This window comes from Oncorhynchus mykiss, chromosome 9, assembly GCF_057628025.1.
Source record: "Oncorhynchus mykiss isolate SJ-2025 chromosome 9, ASM5762802v1, whole genome shotgun sequence".
NCBI classification, from domain to species: Eukaryota; Metazoa; Chordata; class Actinopteri; order Salmoniformes; family Salmonidae; genus Oncorhynchus; species Oncorhynchus mykiss.
The window spans coordinates 1,083,119-1,107,437 of NC_143030.1; the positions used below are offsets into that span (position 1 = coordinate 1,083,119).

The 24,319-nt window shown below is 39.9% G+C and overlaps 1 protein-coding gene and 1 pseudogene across 1 annotated transcript in view; both read right to left on the reverse strand.

Moving 5' to 3' along the window:
- LOC110515346 (Fc receptor-like protein 5) overlaps positions 1 to 18,803 on the reverse strand; it is a 46,391-nt gene extending 27,588 nt beyond the window's left edge. The window contains exons 1-6 of the mRNA XM_090185648.1: positions 18,726 to 18,803; positions 18,581 to 18,637; positions 18,410 to 18,479; positions 16,427 to 16,687; positions 13,912 to 14,151; positions 13,158 to 13,214 (exon numbers count right to left, since the gene is read on the reverse strand). Coding sequence (XP_090041774.1) covers positions 13,158 to 13,214; positions 13,912 to 14,151; positions 16,427 to 16,687; positions 18,410 to 18,479; positions 18,581 to 18,637; positions 18,726 to 18,803 — 763 coding nt within the window. The remainder of the gene's footprint in view (positions 1 to 13,157; positions 13,215 to 13,911; positions 14,152 to 16,426; positions 16,688 to 18,409; positions 18,480 to 18,580; positions 18,638 to 18,725) is intronic.
- Positions 18,804 to 21,025: 2,222 nt separating this feature from the next.
- LOC149980692 (syncytin-2-like) lies at positions 21,026 to 23,517 on the reverse strand (annotated as a pseudogene).
- Positions 23,518 to 24,319: the final 802 nt, after the last annotated feature.

A 24,319-nucleotide genomic window follows, 5' to 3' on the forward strand; every position in this document is an offset into this window, starting at 1 on the left:
TCTAGTGTTATACAGTATTACAGTACCTGTGGTGTTAGTGTTATACAGTATTACAGTACCTGTGGTGTTATAGTGTTATACAGTATTACAGTACCTTTGGTGTTATAGTGAAAGAGTATTACAGTACCTGTGGTGTTCTAGTGTTATACAGTATTACAGTACCTGTGGTGTTCTAGTGTTATACAGTATTACAGTACCTTTGGTGTTATAGTGATAGAGTATTACAGTACCTGTGGTGTTATAGTGTAATACAGTATTACAGTACCTGTGGTGTTATACGGTATTGCAGTACCTGTGTTGTTATAGTGTTATACAGTATTACAGTACCTGTGGTGTTAGTGTTATACAGTATTACAGTACCTGTGGTGTTAGTGTTATACAGTATTACAGTACCTGTGGTGTTAGAGTTATACAGTATTACAGTACCTGTGGTGTTATACGTTATTACAGTACTACAGTACCTGTGGTGTTATACGGTATTACAGTACCTGTGGTGTTATAGTGTTATACAGTATTACAGTACCTGTGGTGTTAGCGTTACACAGTACTACAGTACCTGTGGTGTTATACGTTATTACAGTACCTGTGGTGTTATAGTGTTATACAGTATTACAGTACCTGTGGTGTTAGTGTTATACAGTTCTACAGTACCTGTGGTGTTATAATGTTATACAGTATTACAGTACCTGTGGTGTTATAGTGTTATACAGTATTACAGTACCTGTGGTGTTAGTGTTATACAGTACTACAGTACCTGTGGTGTTATAGTGTTATACAGTATTACAGTACCGGTGGTGTTAGTGTTATACAGTACTACAGTACCTGTGGTGTTATACGGTATTACAGTACCTGTGGTGTTATAGTGTTATACAGTATTACAGTACCTGTGGTGTTAGTGTTATACAGTTCTACAGTACCTGTGGTGTTATAGTGTTATACAGTATTACAGTACCTGTGGTGTTATAGTGTTACACAGTACTACAGTACCTGTGGTGTTAGTGTTATAAAGTATTACAGTAACTGTGGTGTTATCGTGTTATACAGTATTACAGTACCTGTGGTGTTAGTGTTATACAGTATTACAGTACCTGAGGTGTAACACTAACAGTATTACAGTACCTGTGGTGCTATAGTGTAATACGGTATTACAGTACCTGTGGTGTTATAGTGTTATACAGTACTACAGTACCTGTGGTGTTATACGGTATTACAGTACCTGTGGTGTTAGTGTTATACAGTATTACAGTACCTGTGGTGTTATAGTGTTATAGAGTATTACAGTACCTGTGGTGTTATAGTGTAATACAGTATTACAGTATCTGTGGTGTTAGTGTTATACAGTATTACAGTACCTGTGGTGTTATACGGTATTACATTACCTGTGGTGTTATAGTGTTATACAGTATTACAGTACCTGTGGTGTTATAGTGTTATACAGTATTACAGTACCTGTGGTGTTAGTGTTATACAGTAGTACAGTACCTGTGGTGTTAGTGTTATACAGTATTACAGTACCTGTGGTTTTAGTGTTATACAGTACTACAGTACCTGTGGTGTTATAGTGTTATACAGTATTACAGTACCGGTGGTGTTAGTGTTATACAGTACTACAGTACCTGTGGTGTTAGCGTTACACAGTACTACAGTACCTGTGGTGTTATACGGTATTACAGTACCTGTGGTGTTATAGTGTTATACAGTATTACAGTACCTGTGGTGTTAGTGTTATACAGTTCTACAGTACCTGTGGTGTTATAGTGTTATACAGTATTACAGTACCTGTGGTGTTATAGTGTTACACAGTACTACAGTACCTGTGGTGTTAGTGTTATAAAGTATTACAGTAACTGTGGTGTTATCGTGTTATACAGTATTACAGTACCTGTGGTGTTAGTGTTATACAGTATTACAGTACCTGAGGTGTAACACTAACAGTATTACAGTACCTGTGGTGCTATAGTGTAATACGGTATTACAGTACCTGTGGTGTTATAGTGTTATACAGTACTACAGTACCTGTGGTGTTATACGGTATTACAGTACCTGTGGTGTTAGTGTTATACAGTATTACAGTACCTGTGGTGTTATAGTGTTATAGAGTATTACAGTACCTGTGGTGTTATAGTGTAATACAGTATTACAGTATCTGTGGTGTTAGTGTTATACAGTATTACAGTACCTGTGGTGTTATACGGTATTACATTACCTGTGGTGTTATAGTGTTATACAGTATTACAGTACCTGTGGTGTTATAGTGTTATACAGTATTACAGTACCTGTGGTGTTAGTGTTATACAGTATTACAGTACCTGTGGTGTTAGTGTTACACAGTATTACAGTACCTGTGGTGTTATACGGTATTACAGTACTAAAGTACCTGTGGTGTTATACGGTATTACAGTACCTGTGGTGTTATAGTGTTATACAGTATTACAGTACCTGTGGTGTTAGTGTTATACAGTACTACAGTACCTGTGGTGTTATAGTGTTATACAGTATTACAGTACCTGTGGTGTTAGTGGTATTCAGTATTACAGTACCTGTGGTGTTATATTATTATACAGTATTACTGTACCTGTGGTGTTATAGTGTTATACAGTATTACAGTACCTGTGGTGTTAGTGTTATACAGTATTACAGTACCTGTGGTGTTAGTGTTATACAGTATTACAGTACCTGTGGTGTTATAGTGTTATACAGTATTACAGTACCTGTGGTGTTAGTGTTATACAGTATTACAGTACCTGTGGTGTTATAGTGTTATACAGTATTACAGTACCTTTGGTGTTATAGTGATAGAGTATTACAGTACCTGTGGTGTTATAGTGTAATACAGTATTACAGTACCTGTGGTGTTATACGGTATTGCAGTACCTGTGGTGTTATAGTGTTATACAGTATTACAGTACCTGTGGTGTTAGTGTTATACAGTATTACAGTACCTGTGGTGTTATACGGTATTACAGTACTACAGTACCTGTGGGTTTATACGGTATTACAGTACCTGTGGTGTTATAGTGTTATACAGTATTACAGTACCTGTGGTGTTAGTGTTATACAGTACTACAGTATCTGTGGTGTTAGTGTTACACAGTACTACAGTACCTGTGGTGTTATAGTGTTATACAGTATTACAGTACCTGTGGTGTTCGTGTTATACGGCATTACAGTACCTGTGGTGTTATAGTGTTATACAGTATTACAGTTCCTTTGGTGTTAGTGTTATACAGTATTACAGTACCTGTGGTGTTATAGTGTTATACAGTATTACAGTACCTGTGGTGTTATAGTGCTATGCAGTATTACAGTACCTGTGGTGTTATAGTGTTATACAGTATTACAGTACCTGTGGTGTTATACGGTATTGCAGTACCTGTGGTGTTATAGTGTTATACAGTATTACAGTACCTGTGGTGTTAGTGTTATACAGTATTACAGTACCTGTGGTGTTAGTGTTATACAGTATTACAGTACCTGTGGAGTTAGTGTTATACAGTATTACAGTACCTGTGGTGTTATACGGTATTACAGTACTACAGTACCTGTGGTGTTATACGGTATTACAGTACCTGTGGTGTTATAGTGTTATACAGTATTACAGTACCTGTGGTGTTAGTGTTATACAGTACTACAGTACCTGTGGTGTTATAGTGTTATACAGTATTACAGTACCTGTGGTGTTAGTGTTATACAGTATTACAGTACCTGTGGTGTTATAGTGGTATACAGTATTACAGTACCTGTGGTGTTATTATGTTATGCAGTATTACAGTACCTGTGGTGTTATAGTGTTATACAGTATTACAGTATCTGAGGTGTAACACTAACAGTATTACAGTACCTGTGGTGCTATAGTGTAATACGGTATTACAGTACTTATGGTGTTATAGTGTTATACAGTGCTACAGTACCTGTGGTGTTATACGGTATTACAGTACCTGTGGTGTTAGTTTTATACAGTATTACAGTACCTGTGGTGTTATAGTGTTATAGAGTATTACAGTACCTGTGGTGTTATAGTGTAATACAGTATTACAGTACCTGTGGTGTTAGTGTTATACAGTATTACAGTACCTGTGGTGTTATACGGTATTACATTACCTGTGGTTTTATAGTGTTATAAAGGATTACAGTACCTGTGGTGTTATAGTGTTATACAGTATTACAGTACCTGTGGTGTTAGTGTTATACAGTATTACAGTACCTGTGGTGTTATAGTGGTATACAGTATTACAGTACCTGTGGTGTTATACGGTATTGCAGTACCTGTGGTGTTATAGTGTTATACAGTATTACAGTACCTGTGGTGTTAGTGTTATACAGTATTACAGTACCTGTGGTGTTAGTGTTATACAGTATTACAGTACCTGTGGTGTTATAGTGTTATACAGTATTACAGTACCTTTGGTGTTATAGTGAAAGAGTATTACAGTACCTGTGGTGTTCTAGTGTTATACAGTATTACAGTACCTGTGGTGTTAGTGTTATACAGTATTACAGTACCTGTGGTGTTATAGTGTTATACAGTATTACAGTACCTTTGGTGTTATAGTGAAAGAGTATTACAGTACCTGTGGTGTTCTAGTGTTATACAGTATTACAGTACCTGTGGTGTTAGTGTTATACAGTATTACAGTACCTGTGGTGTTATAGTGTTATACAGTATTACAGTACCTGTGGTGTTATACGGTATTGCAGTACCTGTGTTGTTATAGTGTTATACAGTATTACAGTACCTGTGGTGTTAGTGTTATACAGTATTACAGTACCTGTGGTGTTAGTGTTATACAGTATTACAGTACCTGTGGTGTTAGAGTTATACAGTATTACAGTACCTGTGGTGTTATACGTTATTACAGTACTACAGTACCTGTGGTGTTATACGGTATTACAGTACCTGTGGTGTTATAGTGTTATACAGTATTACAGTACCTGTGGTGTTAGCGTTACACAGTACTACAGTACCTGTGGTGTTATACGTTATTACAGTACCTGTGGTGTTATAGTGTTATACAGTATTACAGTACCTGTGGTGTTAGTGTTATACAGTTCTACAGTACCTGTGGTGTTATAATGTTATACAGTATTACAGTACCTGTGGTGTTATAGTGTTATACAGTATTACAGTACCTGTGGTGTTAGTGTTATACAGTACTACAGTACCTGTGGTGTTATAGTGTTATACAGTACTACAGTACCTGTGGTGTTATAGTGTTATACAGTATTACAGTACCGGTGGTGTTAGTGTTATACAGTATTATAGTACCTGTGGTGTTATAGTGTTATACAGTACTACAGTACCTGTGGTGTTAGCGTTACACAGTACTACAGTACCTGTGGTGTTCGTGTTATACAGTATTACAGTACCTGTGGTGTTATACGGTATTACAGTACCTGTGGTGTTATAGTGTTATACAGTATTACAGTACCTGTGGTGTTAGTGTTATACAGTTCTACAGTACCTGTGGTGTTATAGTGTTATACAGTATTACAGTACCTGTGGTGTTATAGTGTTACACAGTACTACAGTACCTGTGGTGTTAGTGTTATAAAGTATTACAGTAACTGTGGTGTTATCGTGTTATACAGTATTACAGTACCTGTGGTGTTAGTGTTATACAGTATTACAGTACCTGAGGTGTAACACTAACAGTATTACAGTACCTGTGGTGCTATAGTGTAATACGGTATTACAGTACCTGTGGTGTTATAGTGTTATACAGTACTACAGTACCTGTGGTGTTATACGGTATTACAGTACCTGTGGTGTTAGTGTTATACAGTATTACAGTACCTGTGGTGTTATAGTGTAATACAGTATTACAGTATCTGTGGTGTTAGTGTTATACAGTATTACAGTACCTGTGGTGTTATACGGTATTACATTACCTGTGGTGTTATAGTGTTATACAGTATTACAGTACCTGTGGTGTTATAGTGTTATACAGTATTACAGTACCTGTGGTGTTAGTGTTATACAGTAGTACAGTACCTGTGGTGTTAGTGTTATACAGTATTACAGTACCTGTGGTGTTAGTGTTATACAGTATTACAGTACCTGTGGTGTTATAGTGTTATACAGTATTACAGTACCTGTGGTGTTAGTGTTATACAGTACTACAGTACCTGTGGTTGTTATAGTGTTATACAGTATTACAGTACCTGTGGTGTTAGTGGTATTCAGTATTACAGTACCTGTGGTGTTAGTGTTATACAGTATTACAGTACCTGTGGTGTTATAGTGTTATACAGTATTACAATACCTGTGGTGTTAGTGTTATACAGTATTACAGTACCTGTGGTGTTAGTGTTATACAGTATTACAGTACCTGTGGTGTTATAGTGTTATACAGTATTACAGTACCTGTGGTGTTAGTGTTATACAGTATTACAGTACCTGTGGTGTTATATTATTATACAGTATTACTGTACCTGTGGTGTTATAGTGTTATACAGTATTACAGTACCTGTGGTGTTAGTGTTATACAGTATTACAGTACCTGTGGTGTTAGTGTTATACAGTATTACAGTACCTGTGGTGTTATAGTGTTATACAGTATTACAGTACCTGTGGTGTTAGTGTTATACAGTATTACAGTACCTGTGGTGTTATAGTGTTATACAGTATTACAGTACCTTTGGTGTTATAGTGATAGAGTATTACAGTACCTGTGGTGTTATAGTGTAATACAGTATTACAGTACCTGTGGTGTTATACGGTATTGCAGTACCTGTGGTGTTATAGTGTTATACAGTATTACAGTACCTGTGGTGTTAGTGTTATACAGTATTACAGTACCTGTGGTGTTATACGGTATTACAGTACTACAGTACCTGTGGGTTTATACGGTATTACAGTACCTGTGGTGTTATAGTGTTATACAGTATTACAGTACCTGTGGTGTTAGTGTTACACAGTACTACAGTACCTGTGGTGTTATAGTGTTATACAGTATTACAGTACCTGTGGTGTTCGTGTTATACAGTATTACAGTACCTGTGGTGTTAGTGTTATACAGTATTACAGTACCTGTGGTATTATACAGTATTACAGTACTACAGTACCTGTGGTGTTATACGGTATTACAGTACTACAGTACCTGTGGTGTTATACGGTATTACAGTACCTGTGGTGTTATAGTGTTATACAGTATTACAGTACCTGTGGTGTTATAGTGTTATACAGTATTACAGTACCTGTGGTGTTAGTGTTATACAGTATTACAGTACCTGTGGTGTTATACGGCATTACAGTACCTGTGGTGTTATAGTGTTATACAGTATTACAGTACCTGTGGTGTTATAGTGTTATACAGAATTACAGTACCTGTGGTGTTATAGTGCTATGCAGTATTACAGTACCTGTGGTGTTATAGTGTTATACAGTATTACAGTACATGTGGTGTTATAGTGTTATACAGTATTACAGTACCTGTGGTGTTATAGTGTTATACAGTATTACAGTACCTGTGGTGTTAGTGTTATACAGTATTACAGTACCTGTGGTGTTATACGGTATTACAGTACTACAGTACCTTTGGTGTTATACGGTATTACAGTACCTGTGGTGTTATAGTGTTATACAGTATTACAGTACCTGTGGTGTTATAGTGTTATACAGTATTACAGTACCTGTGGTGTTATAGTGTTATACAGTATTACAGTACCTGTGGTGTTATAGTGTTATACAGTATTACAGTACCTGTGGTGTTAGTGTATTACAGTACCTGTGGTGTTATAGTGTTATACAGTATTACAGTACCTGTGGTGTTATAGTGTTATACAGTATTACAGTACCTGTGGTGTTAGTGTTATACAGTATTACAGTACCTGTGGTGTTATACGGTATTACAGTACTACAGTACCTTTGGTGTTATACGGTATTACAGTACCTGTGGTGTTATAGTGTTATACAGTATTACAGTACCTGTGGTGTTATAGTGTTATACAGTATTACAGTACCTGTGGTGTTATAGTGTTATATAGTATTACAGTACCTGTGGTGTTATATTATTATACAGTATTACTGTACCTGTGGTGTTATAGTGTTATACAGTATTACAGTACCTGTGGTGTTAGTGTTATACAGTATTACAGTACCTGTGGTGTTAGTGTTATACAGTATTACAGTACCTGTGGTGTTATAGTGTTATACAGTATTACAGTACCTGTGGTGTTAGTGTTATACAGTATTACAGTACCTGTGGTGTTATAGTGTTATACAGTATTACAGTACCTTTGGTGTTATAGTGATAGAGTATTACAGTACCTGTGGTGTTATAGTGTAATACAGTATTACAGTACCTGTGGTGTTATACGGTATTGCAGTACCTGTGGTGTTATAGTGTTATACAGTATTACAGTACCTGTGGTGTTAGTGTTATACAGTATTACAGTACCTGTGGTGTTATACGGTATTACAGTACTACAGTACCTGTGGGTTTATACGGTATTACAGTACCTGTGGTGTTATAGTGTTATACAGTATTACAGTACCTGTGGTGTTAGTGTTATACAGTACTACAGTATCTGTGGTGTTAGTGTTACACAGTACTACAGTACCTGTGGTGTTATAGTGTTATACAGTATTACAGTACCTGTGGTGTTCGTGTTATACAGTATTACAGTACCTGTGGTGTTAGTGTTATACAGTATTACAGTACCTGTGGTATTATACAGTATTACAGTACTACAGTACCTGTGGTGTTATACGGTATTACAGTACTACAGTACCTGTGGTGTTATACGGTATTACAGTACCTGTGGTGTTATAGTGTTATACAGTATTACAGTACCTGTGGTGTTATAGTGTTATACAGTATTACAGTACCTGTGGTGTTAGTGTTATACAGTATTACAGTACCTGTGGTGTTATACGGCATTACAGTACCTGTGGTGTTATAGTGTTATACAGTATTACAGTACCTGTGGTGTTATAGTGTTATACAGAATTACAGTACCTGTGGTGTTATAGTGCTATGCAGTATTACAGTACCTGTGGTGTTATAGTGTTATACAGTATTACAGTACATGTGGTGTTATAGTGTTATACAGTATTACAGTACCTGTGGTGTTATAGTGTTATACAGTATTACAGTACCTGTGGTGTTAGTGTTATACAGTATTACAGTACCTGTGGTGTTATACGGTATTACAGTACTACAGTACCTTTGGTGTTATACGGTATTACAGTACCTGTGGTGTTATAGTGTTATACAGTATTACAGTACCTGTGGTGTTATAGTGTTATACAGTATTACAGTACCTGTGGTGTTATAGTGTTATACAGTATTACAGTACCTGTGGTGTTATAGTGTTATACAGTATTACAGTACCTGTGGTGTTAGTGTATTACAGTACCTGTGGTGTTATAGTGTTATACAGTATTACAGTACCTGTGGTATTATAGTGTTACACAGTACTACAGTACCTGTGGTGTTATAGTGTTATACAGTATTACAGTACCTGAGGTGTTATCGTGTTATACAGTATTACAGTACCTGTGGTGTTAAAGTGTTATACAGTTTTACAGTACCTGTGGTGTTATAGTGGTATACAGTATTACAGTACCTGTGGTGTTATACAGTATTAAAGTACATGTGGTGTTATAGTGTTATACAGTATTACAGTACCTGTGGTGCTATAGTGTTATACAATATTACAGTACCTGTGGTGTTATAGTGTTATACAGTACTACAGTACCTGTGGTGTTATACGGTATTACAGTACCTGTGGTGTTAGTGTTATACAGTTTTACAGTACCTGTGGTGTTATAGTGTAATACAGTATTACAGTACCTGTGGTGTTAGTGTTATACAGTATTACAGTACCTGTGGTGTTAGTGTTATACAGTATTACAGTACGTGTGGTGTTATACGGTATTACAGTATTACAGTACCTTTGGTGTTAGTGTTATACAGTACTACAGTACCTGTGGTGTTATATAAATATACAGTATTACAGTACCTGTGGTGTTATAGTGGTATACAGTATTACAGTACCTGTGGTGTTATATTGTTATACAGTATTACAGTACCTGTGGTGTTATAGTGTTATACAGTATTACAGTACCTGTGGTGTTATACGGTATTGCAGGAACCTGTGGTGTTATAGTGTTATACAGTATTACAGTACCTGTGGTGTTATAGTGTTATACGGTATTGCAGTACCTGTGGTGTTATAGTGTTATACAGTATTACAGTACCTGTGGTGTTAGTGTTATACAGTATTACAGTACCTGTGGTGTTATACGGTATTACAGTACTACAGTACCTGTGGTGTTATACGGTATTACAGTACCTGTGGTGTTATAGTGTTATACAGTATTACAGTACCTGTGGTGTTAGTGTTATACAGTACTACAGTACCTGTGGTGTTATAGTGTTATACAGTATTACAGTACCTGTGGTGTTATAGTGTTATACAGTATTACAGTACCTGTGGTGTTAGTGTTATACAGTATTACAGTACCTGTGGTGTTATAGTGTTATAGAGTATTACAGTACCTGTGGTGTTATAGTGTAATACAGTATTACAGTACCTGTGGTGTTAGTGTTATACAGTATTACAGTACCTGTGGTGTTATACGGTATTACATTACCTGTGGTGTTATAGTGTTATACAGTATTACAGTACCTGTGGTGTTATAGTGTTATACAGTATTACAGTACCTGTGGTGTTAGTGTTATACAGTAGTACAGTACCTGTGGTGTTAGTGTTATACAGTATTACAGTACCTGTGGTGTTAGTGTTATACAGTATTACAGTACCTGTGGTGTTAGTGTTATACAGTATTACAGTACCTGTGGTGTTATAGTGTAATACAGTATTACAGTACCTGTGGTGTTAGTGTTATACAGTATTACAGTACCTGTGGTGTTATACGGTATTACATTACCTGTGGTTTTATAGTGTTATAAAGGATTACAGTACCTGTGGTGTTATAGTGTTATACAGTATTACAGTACCTGTGGTGTTAGTGTTATACAGTATTACAGTACATGTTATGTTATAGTGCTATGCAGTATTACAGTACCTGTGGTGTAATCGTGTTATACAGTATTACAGTACCTGTGGTGTTATAGTGGAATACAGTATTACAGTACCTGTGGTGTTATACGGTATTGCAGTACCTGTGGTGTTATAGTGTTATACAGTATTACAGTACCTGTGGTGTTAGTGTTATACAGTATTACAGTACCTGTGGTGTTAGTGTTATACAGTATTACAGTACCTGTGGTGTTATAGTGTTATACAGTATTACAGTACCTTTGGTGTTATAGTGAAAGAGTATTACAGTACCTGTGGTGTTCTAGTGTTATACAGTATTACAGTACCTGTGGTGTTCTAGTGTTATACAGTATTACAGTACCTTTGGTGTTATAGTGATAGAGTATTACAGTACCTGTGGTGTTATAGTGTAATACAGTATTACAGTACCTGTGGTGTTATACGGTATTGCAGTACCTGTGTTGTTATAGTGTTATACAGTATTACAGTACCTGTGGTGTTAGTGTTATACAGTATTACAGTACCTGTGGTGTTAGTGTTATACAGTATTACAGTACCTGTGGTGTTAGTGTTATACAGTATTACAGTACCTGTGGTGTTATACGGTATTACAGTACTACAGTACCTGTGGTGTTATACGGTATTACAGTACCTGTGGTGTTATAGTGTTATACAGTATTACAGTACCTGTGGTGTTAGCGTTACACAGTACTACAGTACCTGTGGTGTTATACGGTATTACAGTACCTGTGGTGTTATAGTGTTATACAGTATTACAGTACCTGTGGTGTTAGTGTTATACAGTTCTACAGTACCTGTGGTGTTATAGTGTTATACAGTATTACAGTACCTGTGGTGTTATAGCGTTATACAGTATTACAGTACCTGTGGTGTTAGTGTTATACAGTACTACAGTACCTGTGGTGTTATAGTGTTATACAGTATTACAGTACCGGTGGTGTTAGTGTTATACAGTACTACAGTACCTGTGGTGTTAGCGTTACACAGTATTACAGTACCTGTGGTGTTATACAGTATTACAGTACCTGTGGTGTTATACGGTATTACAGTACCTGTGGTGTTATAGTGTTATACAGTATTACATTACCTGTGGTGTTCGTGTTATACAGTACTACAGTACCTGTGGTGTTATACAGTACTACAGTACCTGTGGTGTTATAGTGTTATACAGTATTACAGTACCTGTGGTGTTTTAGTGTTATACAGTATTACAGCACCTGTGGTGTTATATTGTTACAGTATTACAGTACCTGTGGTGTTATAGGGTAATACAGTATTACAGTACCTGTCGTGTTAATGTTATACAGTATTACAGTACCTGTGGTGTTAGTGTTACACAGTACTACAGTACCTGTGGTGTTATAGTATTATACAGTGTTACAGTACCTGTGGTGTTATAGTGTTATATAGTATTACAGTACCTGTGGTGTTATCGTGTTATACAGTTTTACAGTACCTGTGGTGTTATAGTGGTATACAGTATTACAGTACCTGTGGTGTTATACAGTATTACAGTACCTGTGGTGTTATTGTGTTATACATTTTTTCAGTACCTGTGGTGTTATAGTGGTATACAGTATTACAGTACCTGTGGTGTTAGTGGTATACAGTATTACAGTACCTGTGGTGTTATCGTGTTATACCTTATTACAGTACCTGTGGTGTTATAGTGTTATACAGTATTACAGTACCTGTGGTGTTATAGTGTTATACAGTATTACAGCAACTGTGGTGTTATATTGTTACGGTATTACAGTATCTGTGGTGTTATAGTGTTATACAGTATTACAGTACCTATGGTGTTATAGTGTTATACAGTATTACAGTACCTGTGGTGTTATAGTGTTATACTGTATTACAGTACCTGTGGTGTTGTAGTGCTATACAGTATTACAGTACCTGTGGTGTTAGTGTTATACAGTACTACAGTACCTGTGGTGTTATACAGTATTACAGTACCTGTGGTGTTATACGGTATTACAGTACTACAGTACCTGTGGTGTTATACGGTATTACAGTACCTGTGGTGTTATAGTGTTATACAGTATTACAATACCTGTGGTGTTATAGTGTTATACAGTATTACAGTACCTGTGGTGTTATAGTGTTATACAGTACGACAGTACCTGTGGTGTTGGAGGTCTTCACTGCAGAGTAGAGTGGATCAGCTCCTGGAGACTTCTCTGGAGGAGACGAGACAACGGGTTGAAGACATAAAGACATTGTACTGTGTGTGTTTTTGTGTGTGTGCGTGTGTGTGTGTGTGTGTACCTCTCCTTCTCCTGGGTTGTGGTTCCTGTATGATTCTAACGTCAGCATACGTAACATCTCTGGGTTCAGCTGCTACATCTTTGTTCCTCTTGCAGATCAGGACCAGTAGAATGATCAGAGAGATGGAGAGGGCAGCCACCAACCCAGAGACAGACAGAGGGAGGAGGAGAGAGGGGGTGAGGGGGGAGGTAGAGAGGGGGGAGGGGGGAGAGGAGGGGTGGGGGGAGGGAGGAGAGGAGGATGGGTGGGGTGTGAGGGGGGTGGTAGATCCCCTAGCTTGAAAAACACAGGAAACAGTTAGAATACATAGTTAGAAACTGATCTGATCTTAGACACACAGTATGAATAACTTCTATTGATCAATCAGAGATTATAAGAACTATTAAGTAATGTCTCACTCATGATGAACCTGGAACCCCCCAGTTTACAATGCAGGTTTCAGCACCTCTTAACAGTGTAAAGAAGAACCACCCAGTTTATAATGCAGGTTTCAGCACCTCTTAACAGTGTAAAGAAGAACCACCCAGTTTATAATGCAGGTTTCAGCACCTCCTAACAGTGTAAAGAAGAAGCAGATAATCGGAATGTCAAGGTTTCTCATATTCTCACCTGTCACAGTCATCCAGCTCTCTGGTGATTCTCCAGAGTTGGTACACTTGTAGAGTCCTTCATCTGACTTGGATACTGCAGGGATGGTCATCTCTCCTGTAGTCTCAGTCCTGATCAGGGATCCATCTTTGTAGAAATGAGCTGTGTGGTCAGAGGGAGTTCCCTGATATCTGCAGCGCAGAGTCACATAATCTCCCTCAGTCACAGGAAGGGCAGGGCTCTCCAGGATCACAGCTCCATCTGTATATAATATATAAACATATATAAACAGGGCTCTCCAGGATCACAGCTCCATCTGTATATAATATATAAACATATATAAACATGTCTCTCCAGGATCACAGCTCCAGCTGTATATAATATATAAACAGGTCTCTCCAGGATCACAGCTCCAGCTGTATATAATATATAAACATCATATGTAAACAGGTCTCTCCAGGATCACAGCTCCAGCTGATTATAATATATAAACAGGTCTCTCCAGGATCACAGCTCCAGCTGTATATAATATATAAACATCATATATAAACAGGTCTCTCCAGGATCACAGCTCTAGCTGTATATCATATATAAACATCATACAGTGCCTTGCGAAAGTATTCGGCCCCCTTGAACTTTGCGACCTTTTGCCACATTTCAGGCTTCAAACATAAAGATATAAAACTGTATTTTTTGTGAAGAATCAACAACAAGTGGGACACAATCATGAAGTGGAACGACATTTATTGGATATTTCAAACTTTTTTAACAAATCAAAAACTGAAAAATTGGGCGTGCAAAATTATTCAGCCCCTTAAGTTAATACTTTGTAGCGCCACCTTTTGCTGCGATTACAGCTGTAAGTCGCTTGGGGTATGTCTCGATCAGTTTTGCACATCGAGAGACTGAAATTTTTTCCCATTCCTCCTTGCAAAACAGCTCGAGCTCAGTGAGGTTGGATGGAGAGCATTTGTGAACAGCAGTTTTCAGTTCTTTCCACAGATTCTCGATTGGATTCAGGTCTGAACTTTGACTTGGCCATTCTAACACCTGGATATGTTTATTTTTGAACCATTCCATTGTAGATTTTGCTTTATGTTTTGGATCATTGTCTTGTTGGAAGACAAATCTCAGTCCCAGTCTCAGGTCTTTTGCAAACTCCATCAGGTTTTCTTCCAGAATGGTCCTGTATTTGGCTCCATCCATCTTCCCATCAATTTTAACCATCTTCCCTGTCCCTGCTGAAGAAAAGCAGGCCCAAACCATGATGCTGCCACCACCATGTTTGACAGTGGGCATGGTGTGTTCAGCTGTGTTGCTTTTACGCCAAACATAACGTTTTACATTGTTGCCAAAAAGTTCAATTTTGGTTTCATCTGACCAGAGCACCTTCTTCCACATGTTTGGTGTGTCTCCCAGGTGGCTTGTGGCAAACTTTAAATGACACTTTTTATGGATATCTTTAAGAAATGGCTTTCTTCTTGCCACTCTTCCATAAAGGCCAGATTTGTGCAATATAAGACTGATTGTTGTCCTATGGACAGAGTCACCCACCTCAGCTGTAGATCTCTGCAGTTCATCCAGAGTGATCATGGGCCTCTTGGCTGCATCTCTGATCAGTCTTCTCCTTGTATGAGCTGAAAGTTTAGAGGGACGGCCAGGTCTTGGTAGATTTGCAGTGGTCTGATACTCCTTCCATTTCAATATTATCGCTTGCACAGTGCTCCTTGGGATGTTTAAAGCTTGGGAAATCTTTTTGTATCCAAATCCGGCTTTAAACTTCTTCACAACAGTATCTCGGTCCTGCCTGGTGTGTCCCTTGTTCCTTATGATGCTCTCTGCGCTTTTAACGGACCTCTGAGACTATCACAGTGCAGGTGCATTTATACGGAGACTTGATTACACACAAGTGGATTGTATTTATCATCATTAGTCATTTAGATCAACATTGGATCATTCAGAGATCCTCACTGAACTTCTGGAGAGAGTTTGCTGCACTGAAAGTAAAGGGGCTGAATAATTTTGCACGCCCAATTTTTCAGTTTTTGATTTGTTAAAAAAGTTTGAAATATCCAATAAATGTCGTTCCACTTCATGATTGTGTCCCACTTGTTGTTGATTCTTCACAAAAAAATACACTTTTATATCTTTATGTTTGAAGCCTGAAATGTGGCAAAAGGTCGCAAAGTTCAAGGGGGCCGAATACTTTCGCAAGGCACTGTATATAAACAGGTCTCTCCAGGATCACAGCTCCAGCTGTATATAATATATAAACATCATATATAAACAGGTCTCTCCAGGATCACAGCTCCAGCTTGTATATAATATATAAACATCATATATAAACAGGTCTCTCCAGGATCACAGCTCCAGCTGTATATAATATATAAACATCACATATAAACAGGTCTCTCCAGGATCACAGCTCCAGCTGTATATAATATATAAACATCATATATAAACATAACATCAGCTATCTGAAACCAGATGAACCACTAAACACTATAATGTCAGTAGATGGTGTTTGTGGACATACCATGTACTGTGATGTTTACAGCATTGCTGTGTTCTCCAGACCCAGACTCACACCAGTACACTCCACTGTCTGATGGTATTAGTGACACGGTGCATGAAGACCCTTGTGGTTTTCCCCAGTTTCCTCCACAATCTGAACTCCCCCCAGAGAATGTGTTTCTCTTCAGTCTCCATCCAGCAGAGTTCCCCTGAACCTCACAGCTCAGAGAGACAGACTCATATTTAAAAAACTGAGATCTGTCCGGACTGATACTCAGAGAGTCTGGAAGAGAGAGAAAGACCGAGAGAGAGATGCATTGATGAAAGTATATTTGTAAATATTGGACCTCAAGAGCAGTAAAGCCTATATTGGAAGAGAGATGCTGAAACACAGCAAAGATGCTATTCTCTAGCTGTTTAATTAACCTAGTGATTTCTGTTAGTAGTAACTTAGGAAAGGTAGGTAGTGTTACTGTAGGGTCGGTAGGGTTAGTGTAGGGTAGGTAGGGTTAGTGTAGGGTAGGTAGGGTTAGTGTAGGGTAGGTAGGGTTAGTGTAGGGTAGGTAGGGTTAGTGTAGGGTAGGTAGGGTTAGTGTAGGGTAGGTAGGGTTAGTGTAGGGGTAGGTAGGGTTAGTGTATGGGTAGGTAGGGTTAGTGTAGGGTAGGTAGGGTAGGTCGGGTTAGTGTAGGGGTAGGTAGGGTTAGTGTAGGGTTAGGAAGGGTTAGTGTAGGGTAGGTAGGGTTAGTGTAGGGTAGGGAGGGTTAGTGTAGAGTAGGTAGGGTTAGTGTAGGGTAGGTAGGGTTAGTGTAGGGTAGGTAGGGTTAGTGTAGGGTAGGTAGGGTTAGTGTAGGGTAGGTAGGGTTAGTGTAGGGTTAGGAAGGGTTAGTGTAGGGTAGGTAGGGTTAGTGTAGGGGTAGGTAGGGTTAGTGTAGGGTAGGTAGGGTTAGTGTAGGGGTAGGTAGGGTTAGTGTAGGGTAGGTAGGGTTAGTGTAGGGGTAGGTAGGGTTAGTGTAGGGTAGGTAGGGTTAGTGTAGGGTAGGTAGGGTTAGTGTAGGGGTAGGTAGGGTTAGTGTAGGGGTAGGTAGGGTTAGTGTAGGGTAGGTAGGGTAGGTCGGGTTAGTGTAGGGGTAGGTAGGGTTAGTGTAGGGTTAGGAAGGGTTAGTGTAGGGTAGGTAGGGTTAGTGTAGGGTAGGGAGGGTTAGTGTAGAGTAGGTAGGGTTAGTGTAGGGTAGGTAGGGTTAGTGTAGGGTAGGTAGGGTTAGTGTAGGGTAGGTAGGGTTAGTGTAGGGTTAGGAAGGGTTAGTGTAGGGTAGGTAGGGTTAGTGTAGGGTAGGTAGGGTTAGTTTAGGGTTGCTAGGTAGGGTTAGGGTTGGGGTAGTTAGTGTTAGTGTAGGGTAGGTAGGGTAGTGTAGGGTAGGTAGGGGTAGTTAGTGTTAGTGTAGGCGTAGGTAGGGTTAGTGTAGGGTAGGTAGGGTTAGTGTAGGGTAGGTAGGATTAGTGTAGGGTAGGTAGGGTAGGTAGGGTTAGTGTAGGGGTAGGTAGTGTTAATGTAGGGTAGGTAGTGTTAGTGTAGGCCTAGGTAGGATTAGTGTAGGGTAGGTAGGGTTAGTATAGGTGTAGGTAGGGTTAGTGTAGGGTAGGTAGGGTTAGTGTAGGGTAGGTAGGTTTAGTGTAGGCGTAGGTAGGGTTAGTGTAGGGTAGTGTAGGGGTAGGTAGGGTTAGTGTAGGGTTAGTGTAGGGTAGGTAGGGTTAGGGTAGGGAGGGTTAGTGTAGGGTAGGTAGGATTAGTGTAGGGTAGGGAGGGTTAGTGTAGGGTAGGTAGGGTAGACCATTTAAAAAAATATATACTTAAATGTGTTTTTAGAAAACAGTAGTATGAGGTTGTGATGATGAGGACCCTTATGATCCCCACCACACTACAGCACCGAGGACAGTTACCATGGACACATTGATCATGAGGCTGTGATGATGAGGACCCTTATGATCCCCACCACACTACAGCACCGAGGACAGTTACCATGGACACATTGATCATGAGGCTGTGATGATGAAGACCCTTATGATCCCCACCACACTACAGCACCGAGGACAGTTACCATGGACACATTGATCATGAGGCTGTGATGATGAAGACCCTTATGATCCCCACCACACTACAGCACCGAGGACAGTTACCATGGACACATTGATCATGAGGTTGTGATGATGAGGACCCTTATGATCCCCACCACACTACAGCACCGAGGACAGTTACCATGGACACATTGATCATGAGGCTGTGATGATGAAGACCCTTATGATCCCCACCACACTACAGCACCGAGGACACATTGATCATGAGGCTGTGATGATGAAGACCCTTCTGATCCCCATTCTGGTGAACACCACTGACACCCATCTCCAAAAGCTCACGGTTGATGAATCTTATGATGTCCCCTATCACGTCACCATCGGATTTTAGTAGACAAACATCGGCCAATAGCACACTAGAAATAACCACAACTCCCACTATTGGAACTCCCACTTTTGGAACTCCCACTATTGGAACGCCCACTATTGGAACGCCCACTATTGGAACGCCCACTATTGGAACGCACACTATTGGAACGCACACTATTGGAACGCACACTATTGGAATGCACACTATTGGAACGCACACTATTGGAACGCACACTATTGGAACGCACACTATTGGAACGCACACTATTGGAACTCCCACTATTGGAATGCACACTATTGGAACGCACACTATTGGAACTCACACTGTGGGAACTCACACTGTTGGAACTCACACTATTGGAACTCACACTATTGGAACTCACACTGTTGGAACTCACACTGTTGGAACTCACACTGTTGGAACTCACACTGTTGGAACTCACACTGTTGGAACTCACACTACTGGAACGCACACTATTGGAACGCACACTTTTGGAACGCACACTGTTGGAACTCACACTGTTGGAACTCACACTGTTGGAACTCACACTATTGGAACGCACACTATTGGAACGCACACTGTTGGAACTCACACTGTTGGAACTCACACTATTGGAACTCACACTATTGGAACTCTCACTATTGGAACTCTCACTATTGGAACTCACACTATTTGAACTCACACTATTGGAACTCACACTATTGGAACTCTCACTATTGGAACTCTCACTATTGGAACTCTCACTATTGGAACTCACACTATTGGAACTCACACTATTGGAACTCTCACTATTGGAACTCTCACTATTGGAACTCTCACTATTGGAACTCTCACTATTGGAACTCACACTATTGGAACTCACACTATTGGAACTCACACTATTGGAACTCACACTACTGGAACTCACACTACTGGAACTCACACTATTGGAACTCACACTATTGGAACTCACACTATTGGAACTCACACTGTTGGAACTCACACTGTTGGAACTCACACTGTTGGAACTCACACTGTTGGAACTCACACTGTTGGAACTCACACTATTGGAACGCACACTATTGGAACGCACACTTTTGGAACGCACACTGTTGGAACTCACACTGTTGGAACTCACACTGTTGGAACTCACACTATTGGAACGCACACTGTTGGAACTCACACTGTTGGAACTCACACTATTGGAACTCACACTATTGGAACTCTCACTATTGGAACTCTCACTATTGGAACTCTCACTATTGGAACTCTCACTATTGGAACTCTCACTATTGGAACTCACACTATTGGAACTCACACTATTGGAACTCACACTATTGGAACTCACACTACTGGAACTCACACTACTGGAACTCACACTATTGGAACTCTCACTATTGGAACTCTCACTATTGGAACTCACACTATTGGAACTCACACTATTGGAACTCACACTATTGGAACTCACACTACTGGAACTCACACTACTGGAACTCTCACTATTGGAACTCTCACTATTGGAACTCACACTATTGGAACTCACACTATTGGAACTCACACTATTGGAACTCACACTATTTGAACTCTCACTATTGGAACTCTCACTATTGGAACTCACACTATTTGAACTCCCACTATTGGAACTCACACTATTGGAACTCTCACTATTGGAACTCTCACTATTGGAACTCTCACTATTGGAACTCACACTATTGGAACTCTCACTATTGGAACTCTCACTATTGGAACTCTCACTATTGGAACTCACACTGTTGGAACTCACACTGTTGGAACTCACACTATTGGAACTCACACTATTGGAACTCACACTATTAGAACTCACACTATTGGAACTCACACTATTGGAACTCTCACTATTGGAACTCTCACTATTGGAACTTTCACTATTTGAACTCCCACTATTGGAACTCACACTATTGGAACTCTCACTATTGGAACTCTCACTATTGGAACTCTCACTATTGGAACTCACACTATTGGAACTCACACTATTGGAACTCTCACTATTGGAACTCACACTACTGGAACTCACACTACTGGAACTCACACTATTGGAACTCTCACTATTGGAACTCTCACTATTGGAACTCACACTATTGGAACTCTCACTATTGGAACTCTCACTATTGGAACTCACACTATTGGAACTCACACTATTGGAACTCACACTATTGGAAGTATCATGCTCCCCATGTACCGACTGTGGAAGACAACCACATGACTAAGCCTAAATCTGGATTGTATTCATGATATTTAGCGCCCTCAGTCCTGATCTTTTGGATTAGGTCAGTTATTTCCTCAGAATGATCAGGAATGTAAGTACAGCATTCAGCACCAATAACAGCACATCTACCCTCTTGTGCGGACAGAAGATAATCAAGGGCCAAACGATTTTGCCACAGTACGAACGGCAACCATCTCAGCTGTTATTACCTCAAGACTCTCACCTGTACTATTAGCTAGTATTTCCAAAGAGCTAACCATATTAATAACTTTCCGTGCAATTTTAGAAATACCATAAGATTAAATGCAATCACAAAGAATCTCTCCATTTCTGTAATCACACATTCATGACGGTGTGAAAAAGGAGAATTCACAGAATGTCTTACATGGGGTACCACATATCCCAAATAACACCCTTAAATAACACAACACTAAAAACACGACCCTAACCACACGACCCTAACCACACGACCCTAACCACACGACCCTAACAACACGACCCTAACCACACGACTCTAACAACACGACCCTAACACACGACCCTAATAAAACGACCCTAACAACATGGCCCTAATAACACTACCCTAATAACACTACCCTAATAACACTACCCTAATAAAACTACCCTAATAACACGACCCTAACAACACGACCCTAACAACATGACCCTAACAACATGCCCCTAACAACACGCCCCTAATAACACTACCCTAATAACACTACCCTAATAACACGACCCTAATAACGCAACCCTAATAACACTACCCTAATAGCATGACCCTAATAACAAGACCACAATAACACGACCCTAGTAATACGACCCTAATTACACTACCCTAACAACATGCCCCTAATAACACGACCCGAACAACACACCCCTAATAACACGACCCTAATAACACGACCCTAACAACATGCCCTTAATAACACGACCCTAACAACACACCCCAAATAACACGACCCTAATAACACGACCCTAACAACATGCCCCTAATAACACGACCCTAATAACACGACCCTAACAACATGCCCCTAATAACAAGACCCTAATAACACGACCCTAATAACACGACCCTAATAGCACGACCCTAATAACACGACCCTAATAACACTACCCTAATAACACGACCCCAATAACACTACCCTAATAACATGCCCCTAATAACACAACCCTAATAACACGACCCCAATAACACGACCCTAACAACATGCCCCTAATAACACAACCCTAATAACACGACCCTAACACCATTCCCCTAATAACACGACCCTAATAACACAACCCTAATAACACGACCCTAATAACACGACCCTAACAACACACCCCAAATAACACGACCCTAATAACACGACCCTAACAACACACCCCTAATAACACGACCCTAATAACACGACCCTAACAACATGCCCCTAATAACAATACCCTAATAACACGACCCTAATAACACGACCCTAATAGCACGACCCTAACAACACTACCCTAATAGCATGACCCTAATAACACGACCCTAATAACACTACCCTAATAACACGACCCTAATAACACTACCCTAATAACACAACCCTAATAACACTACCCTAATAGCACGACCCTAACAACACTACCCTAATAACACGACCCTAATAACACTACCCTAATAGCATGACCCTAATAACACGACCCTAACAACATGCCCCTAATAACAAGACCCTAATAACACTACCCTAATAGCATGACCCTAATAACACGACCCTAATAACACGACCCTAATAACTCAACCCAAATAGCATGACCCTTGCCACAACTTTTGTAACCAGGAATAGACATAGGATCCACAGATAAAGTAAGTCCCATTAGGAGCTATCATACCATAATTGATGATATTACCGAAGGTATTGGCACTAAAAGTAGTCCTAGTGTTACCATTAGTGTTATCACTGAGAGTCAATTCAACAGACATTAGACATTCCTCAACCTTAGAACTGTCACAGGCAGATACTAGGTCTGTTGTCTGATCAGACTCACTCTGTACTACCATGACAAACATGTCCTGGTGCAGCTGAGACAGATCCCGAGAGAGTGACCTATTAAAACATACCCACCCAACAGGGGCAGGTGTAATAACTAGGTAAGGTGGTCTCTGAGTAGTGTCATTGGTTAAACACACCCACCCAACAGGGGCAGGTGTAATAACTAGGTAAGGTGGTCTCTGAGTTGTGTCATTGGTTAAACACACCCACCCAACAGGGGCAGGTGTAATAACTAGGTAAGGTGGTCGCTGATCAGTGGTAATCTCAAATGAAGGAAGGTACATATCACTCCAAGATGTCAGCTCCACCCCCAACTCATCCACATGCTGTTGGATGGACACACTTCCAGGAGCATCAGGCCTCCTCCAGCACCTATCTGTAGAACTAGGTACTCTCGCATGTTCATAATCAACATTCTTACCCCAATTAGTGACCCAGTCTGTAATACCTACCTGTTGCAAGCAAACCACCATAGTCCCTGTACCCAGGAACACCAAGGTAGTTGTTCTGTAGCACTCGCATCTGTAGCCATGAAATGATTTGAAATGCTGGTCATGGCTCACATCAACACCATCATCCCAGACACCCTAGACCCACTCCAATTCAAATACCGCCCCAACAGATCCAAAGATAACGCAATCTCTATTGCACTCCCTTTCCCATCTGGACAAAAGGAACAGAATGCTATTCATTGACCACAGTTTAATGTTCAACACCATAGTGCCCTCCAACCTTATCACTAAGATAAGGACCCTGGGACTGAACACCTCCCTCTGCAACTGGATCCTGGACTTCCTGATGGCCTGCCCCCAGGTGGTAAGGGTAGGTAACAACATATCCGCCACGCTGATCCTCAACACAGGGGCCCCTCAGGGGTGCGTGCTCAGTCCCCTCCTGTACTCCCTGTTCACCCATGACTGCATGGCCAAGCCCGACTCCAACACCATCATTACGTTTGCTGATGACACAAGGGTGATAGGCCTGATTACGAATGACATTGAGACAGCCTATAGCGAGGAAGTCAGAGACCTGACAGTGTGGTGCCAGGACAACAATCTCTCCTTCAAGATGGGCAAGACAAAGGAGATTATTGTGGACTACAGGAAACTGTAGTCTGAGAATGCCTCATTCATATCGACGGGGCTGAAGTAGATCGGGTCGAGAGCTTCAAGTTCCTTGATGTCCACATCACTAAGAAACTTTCATGGTCCAAACACACCAACACAGTCGTGAAGAGGTTA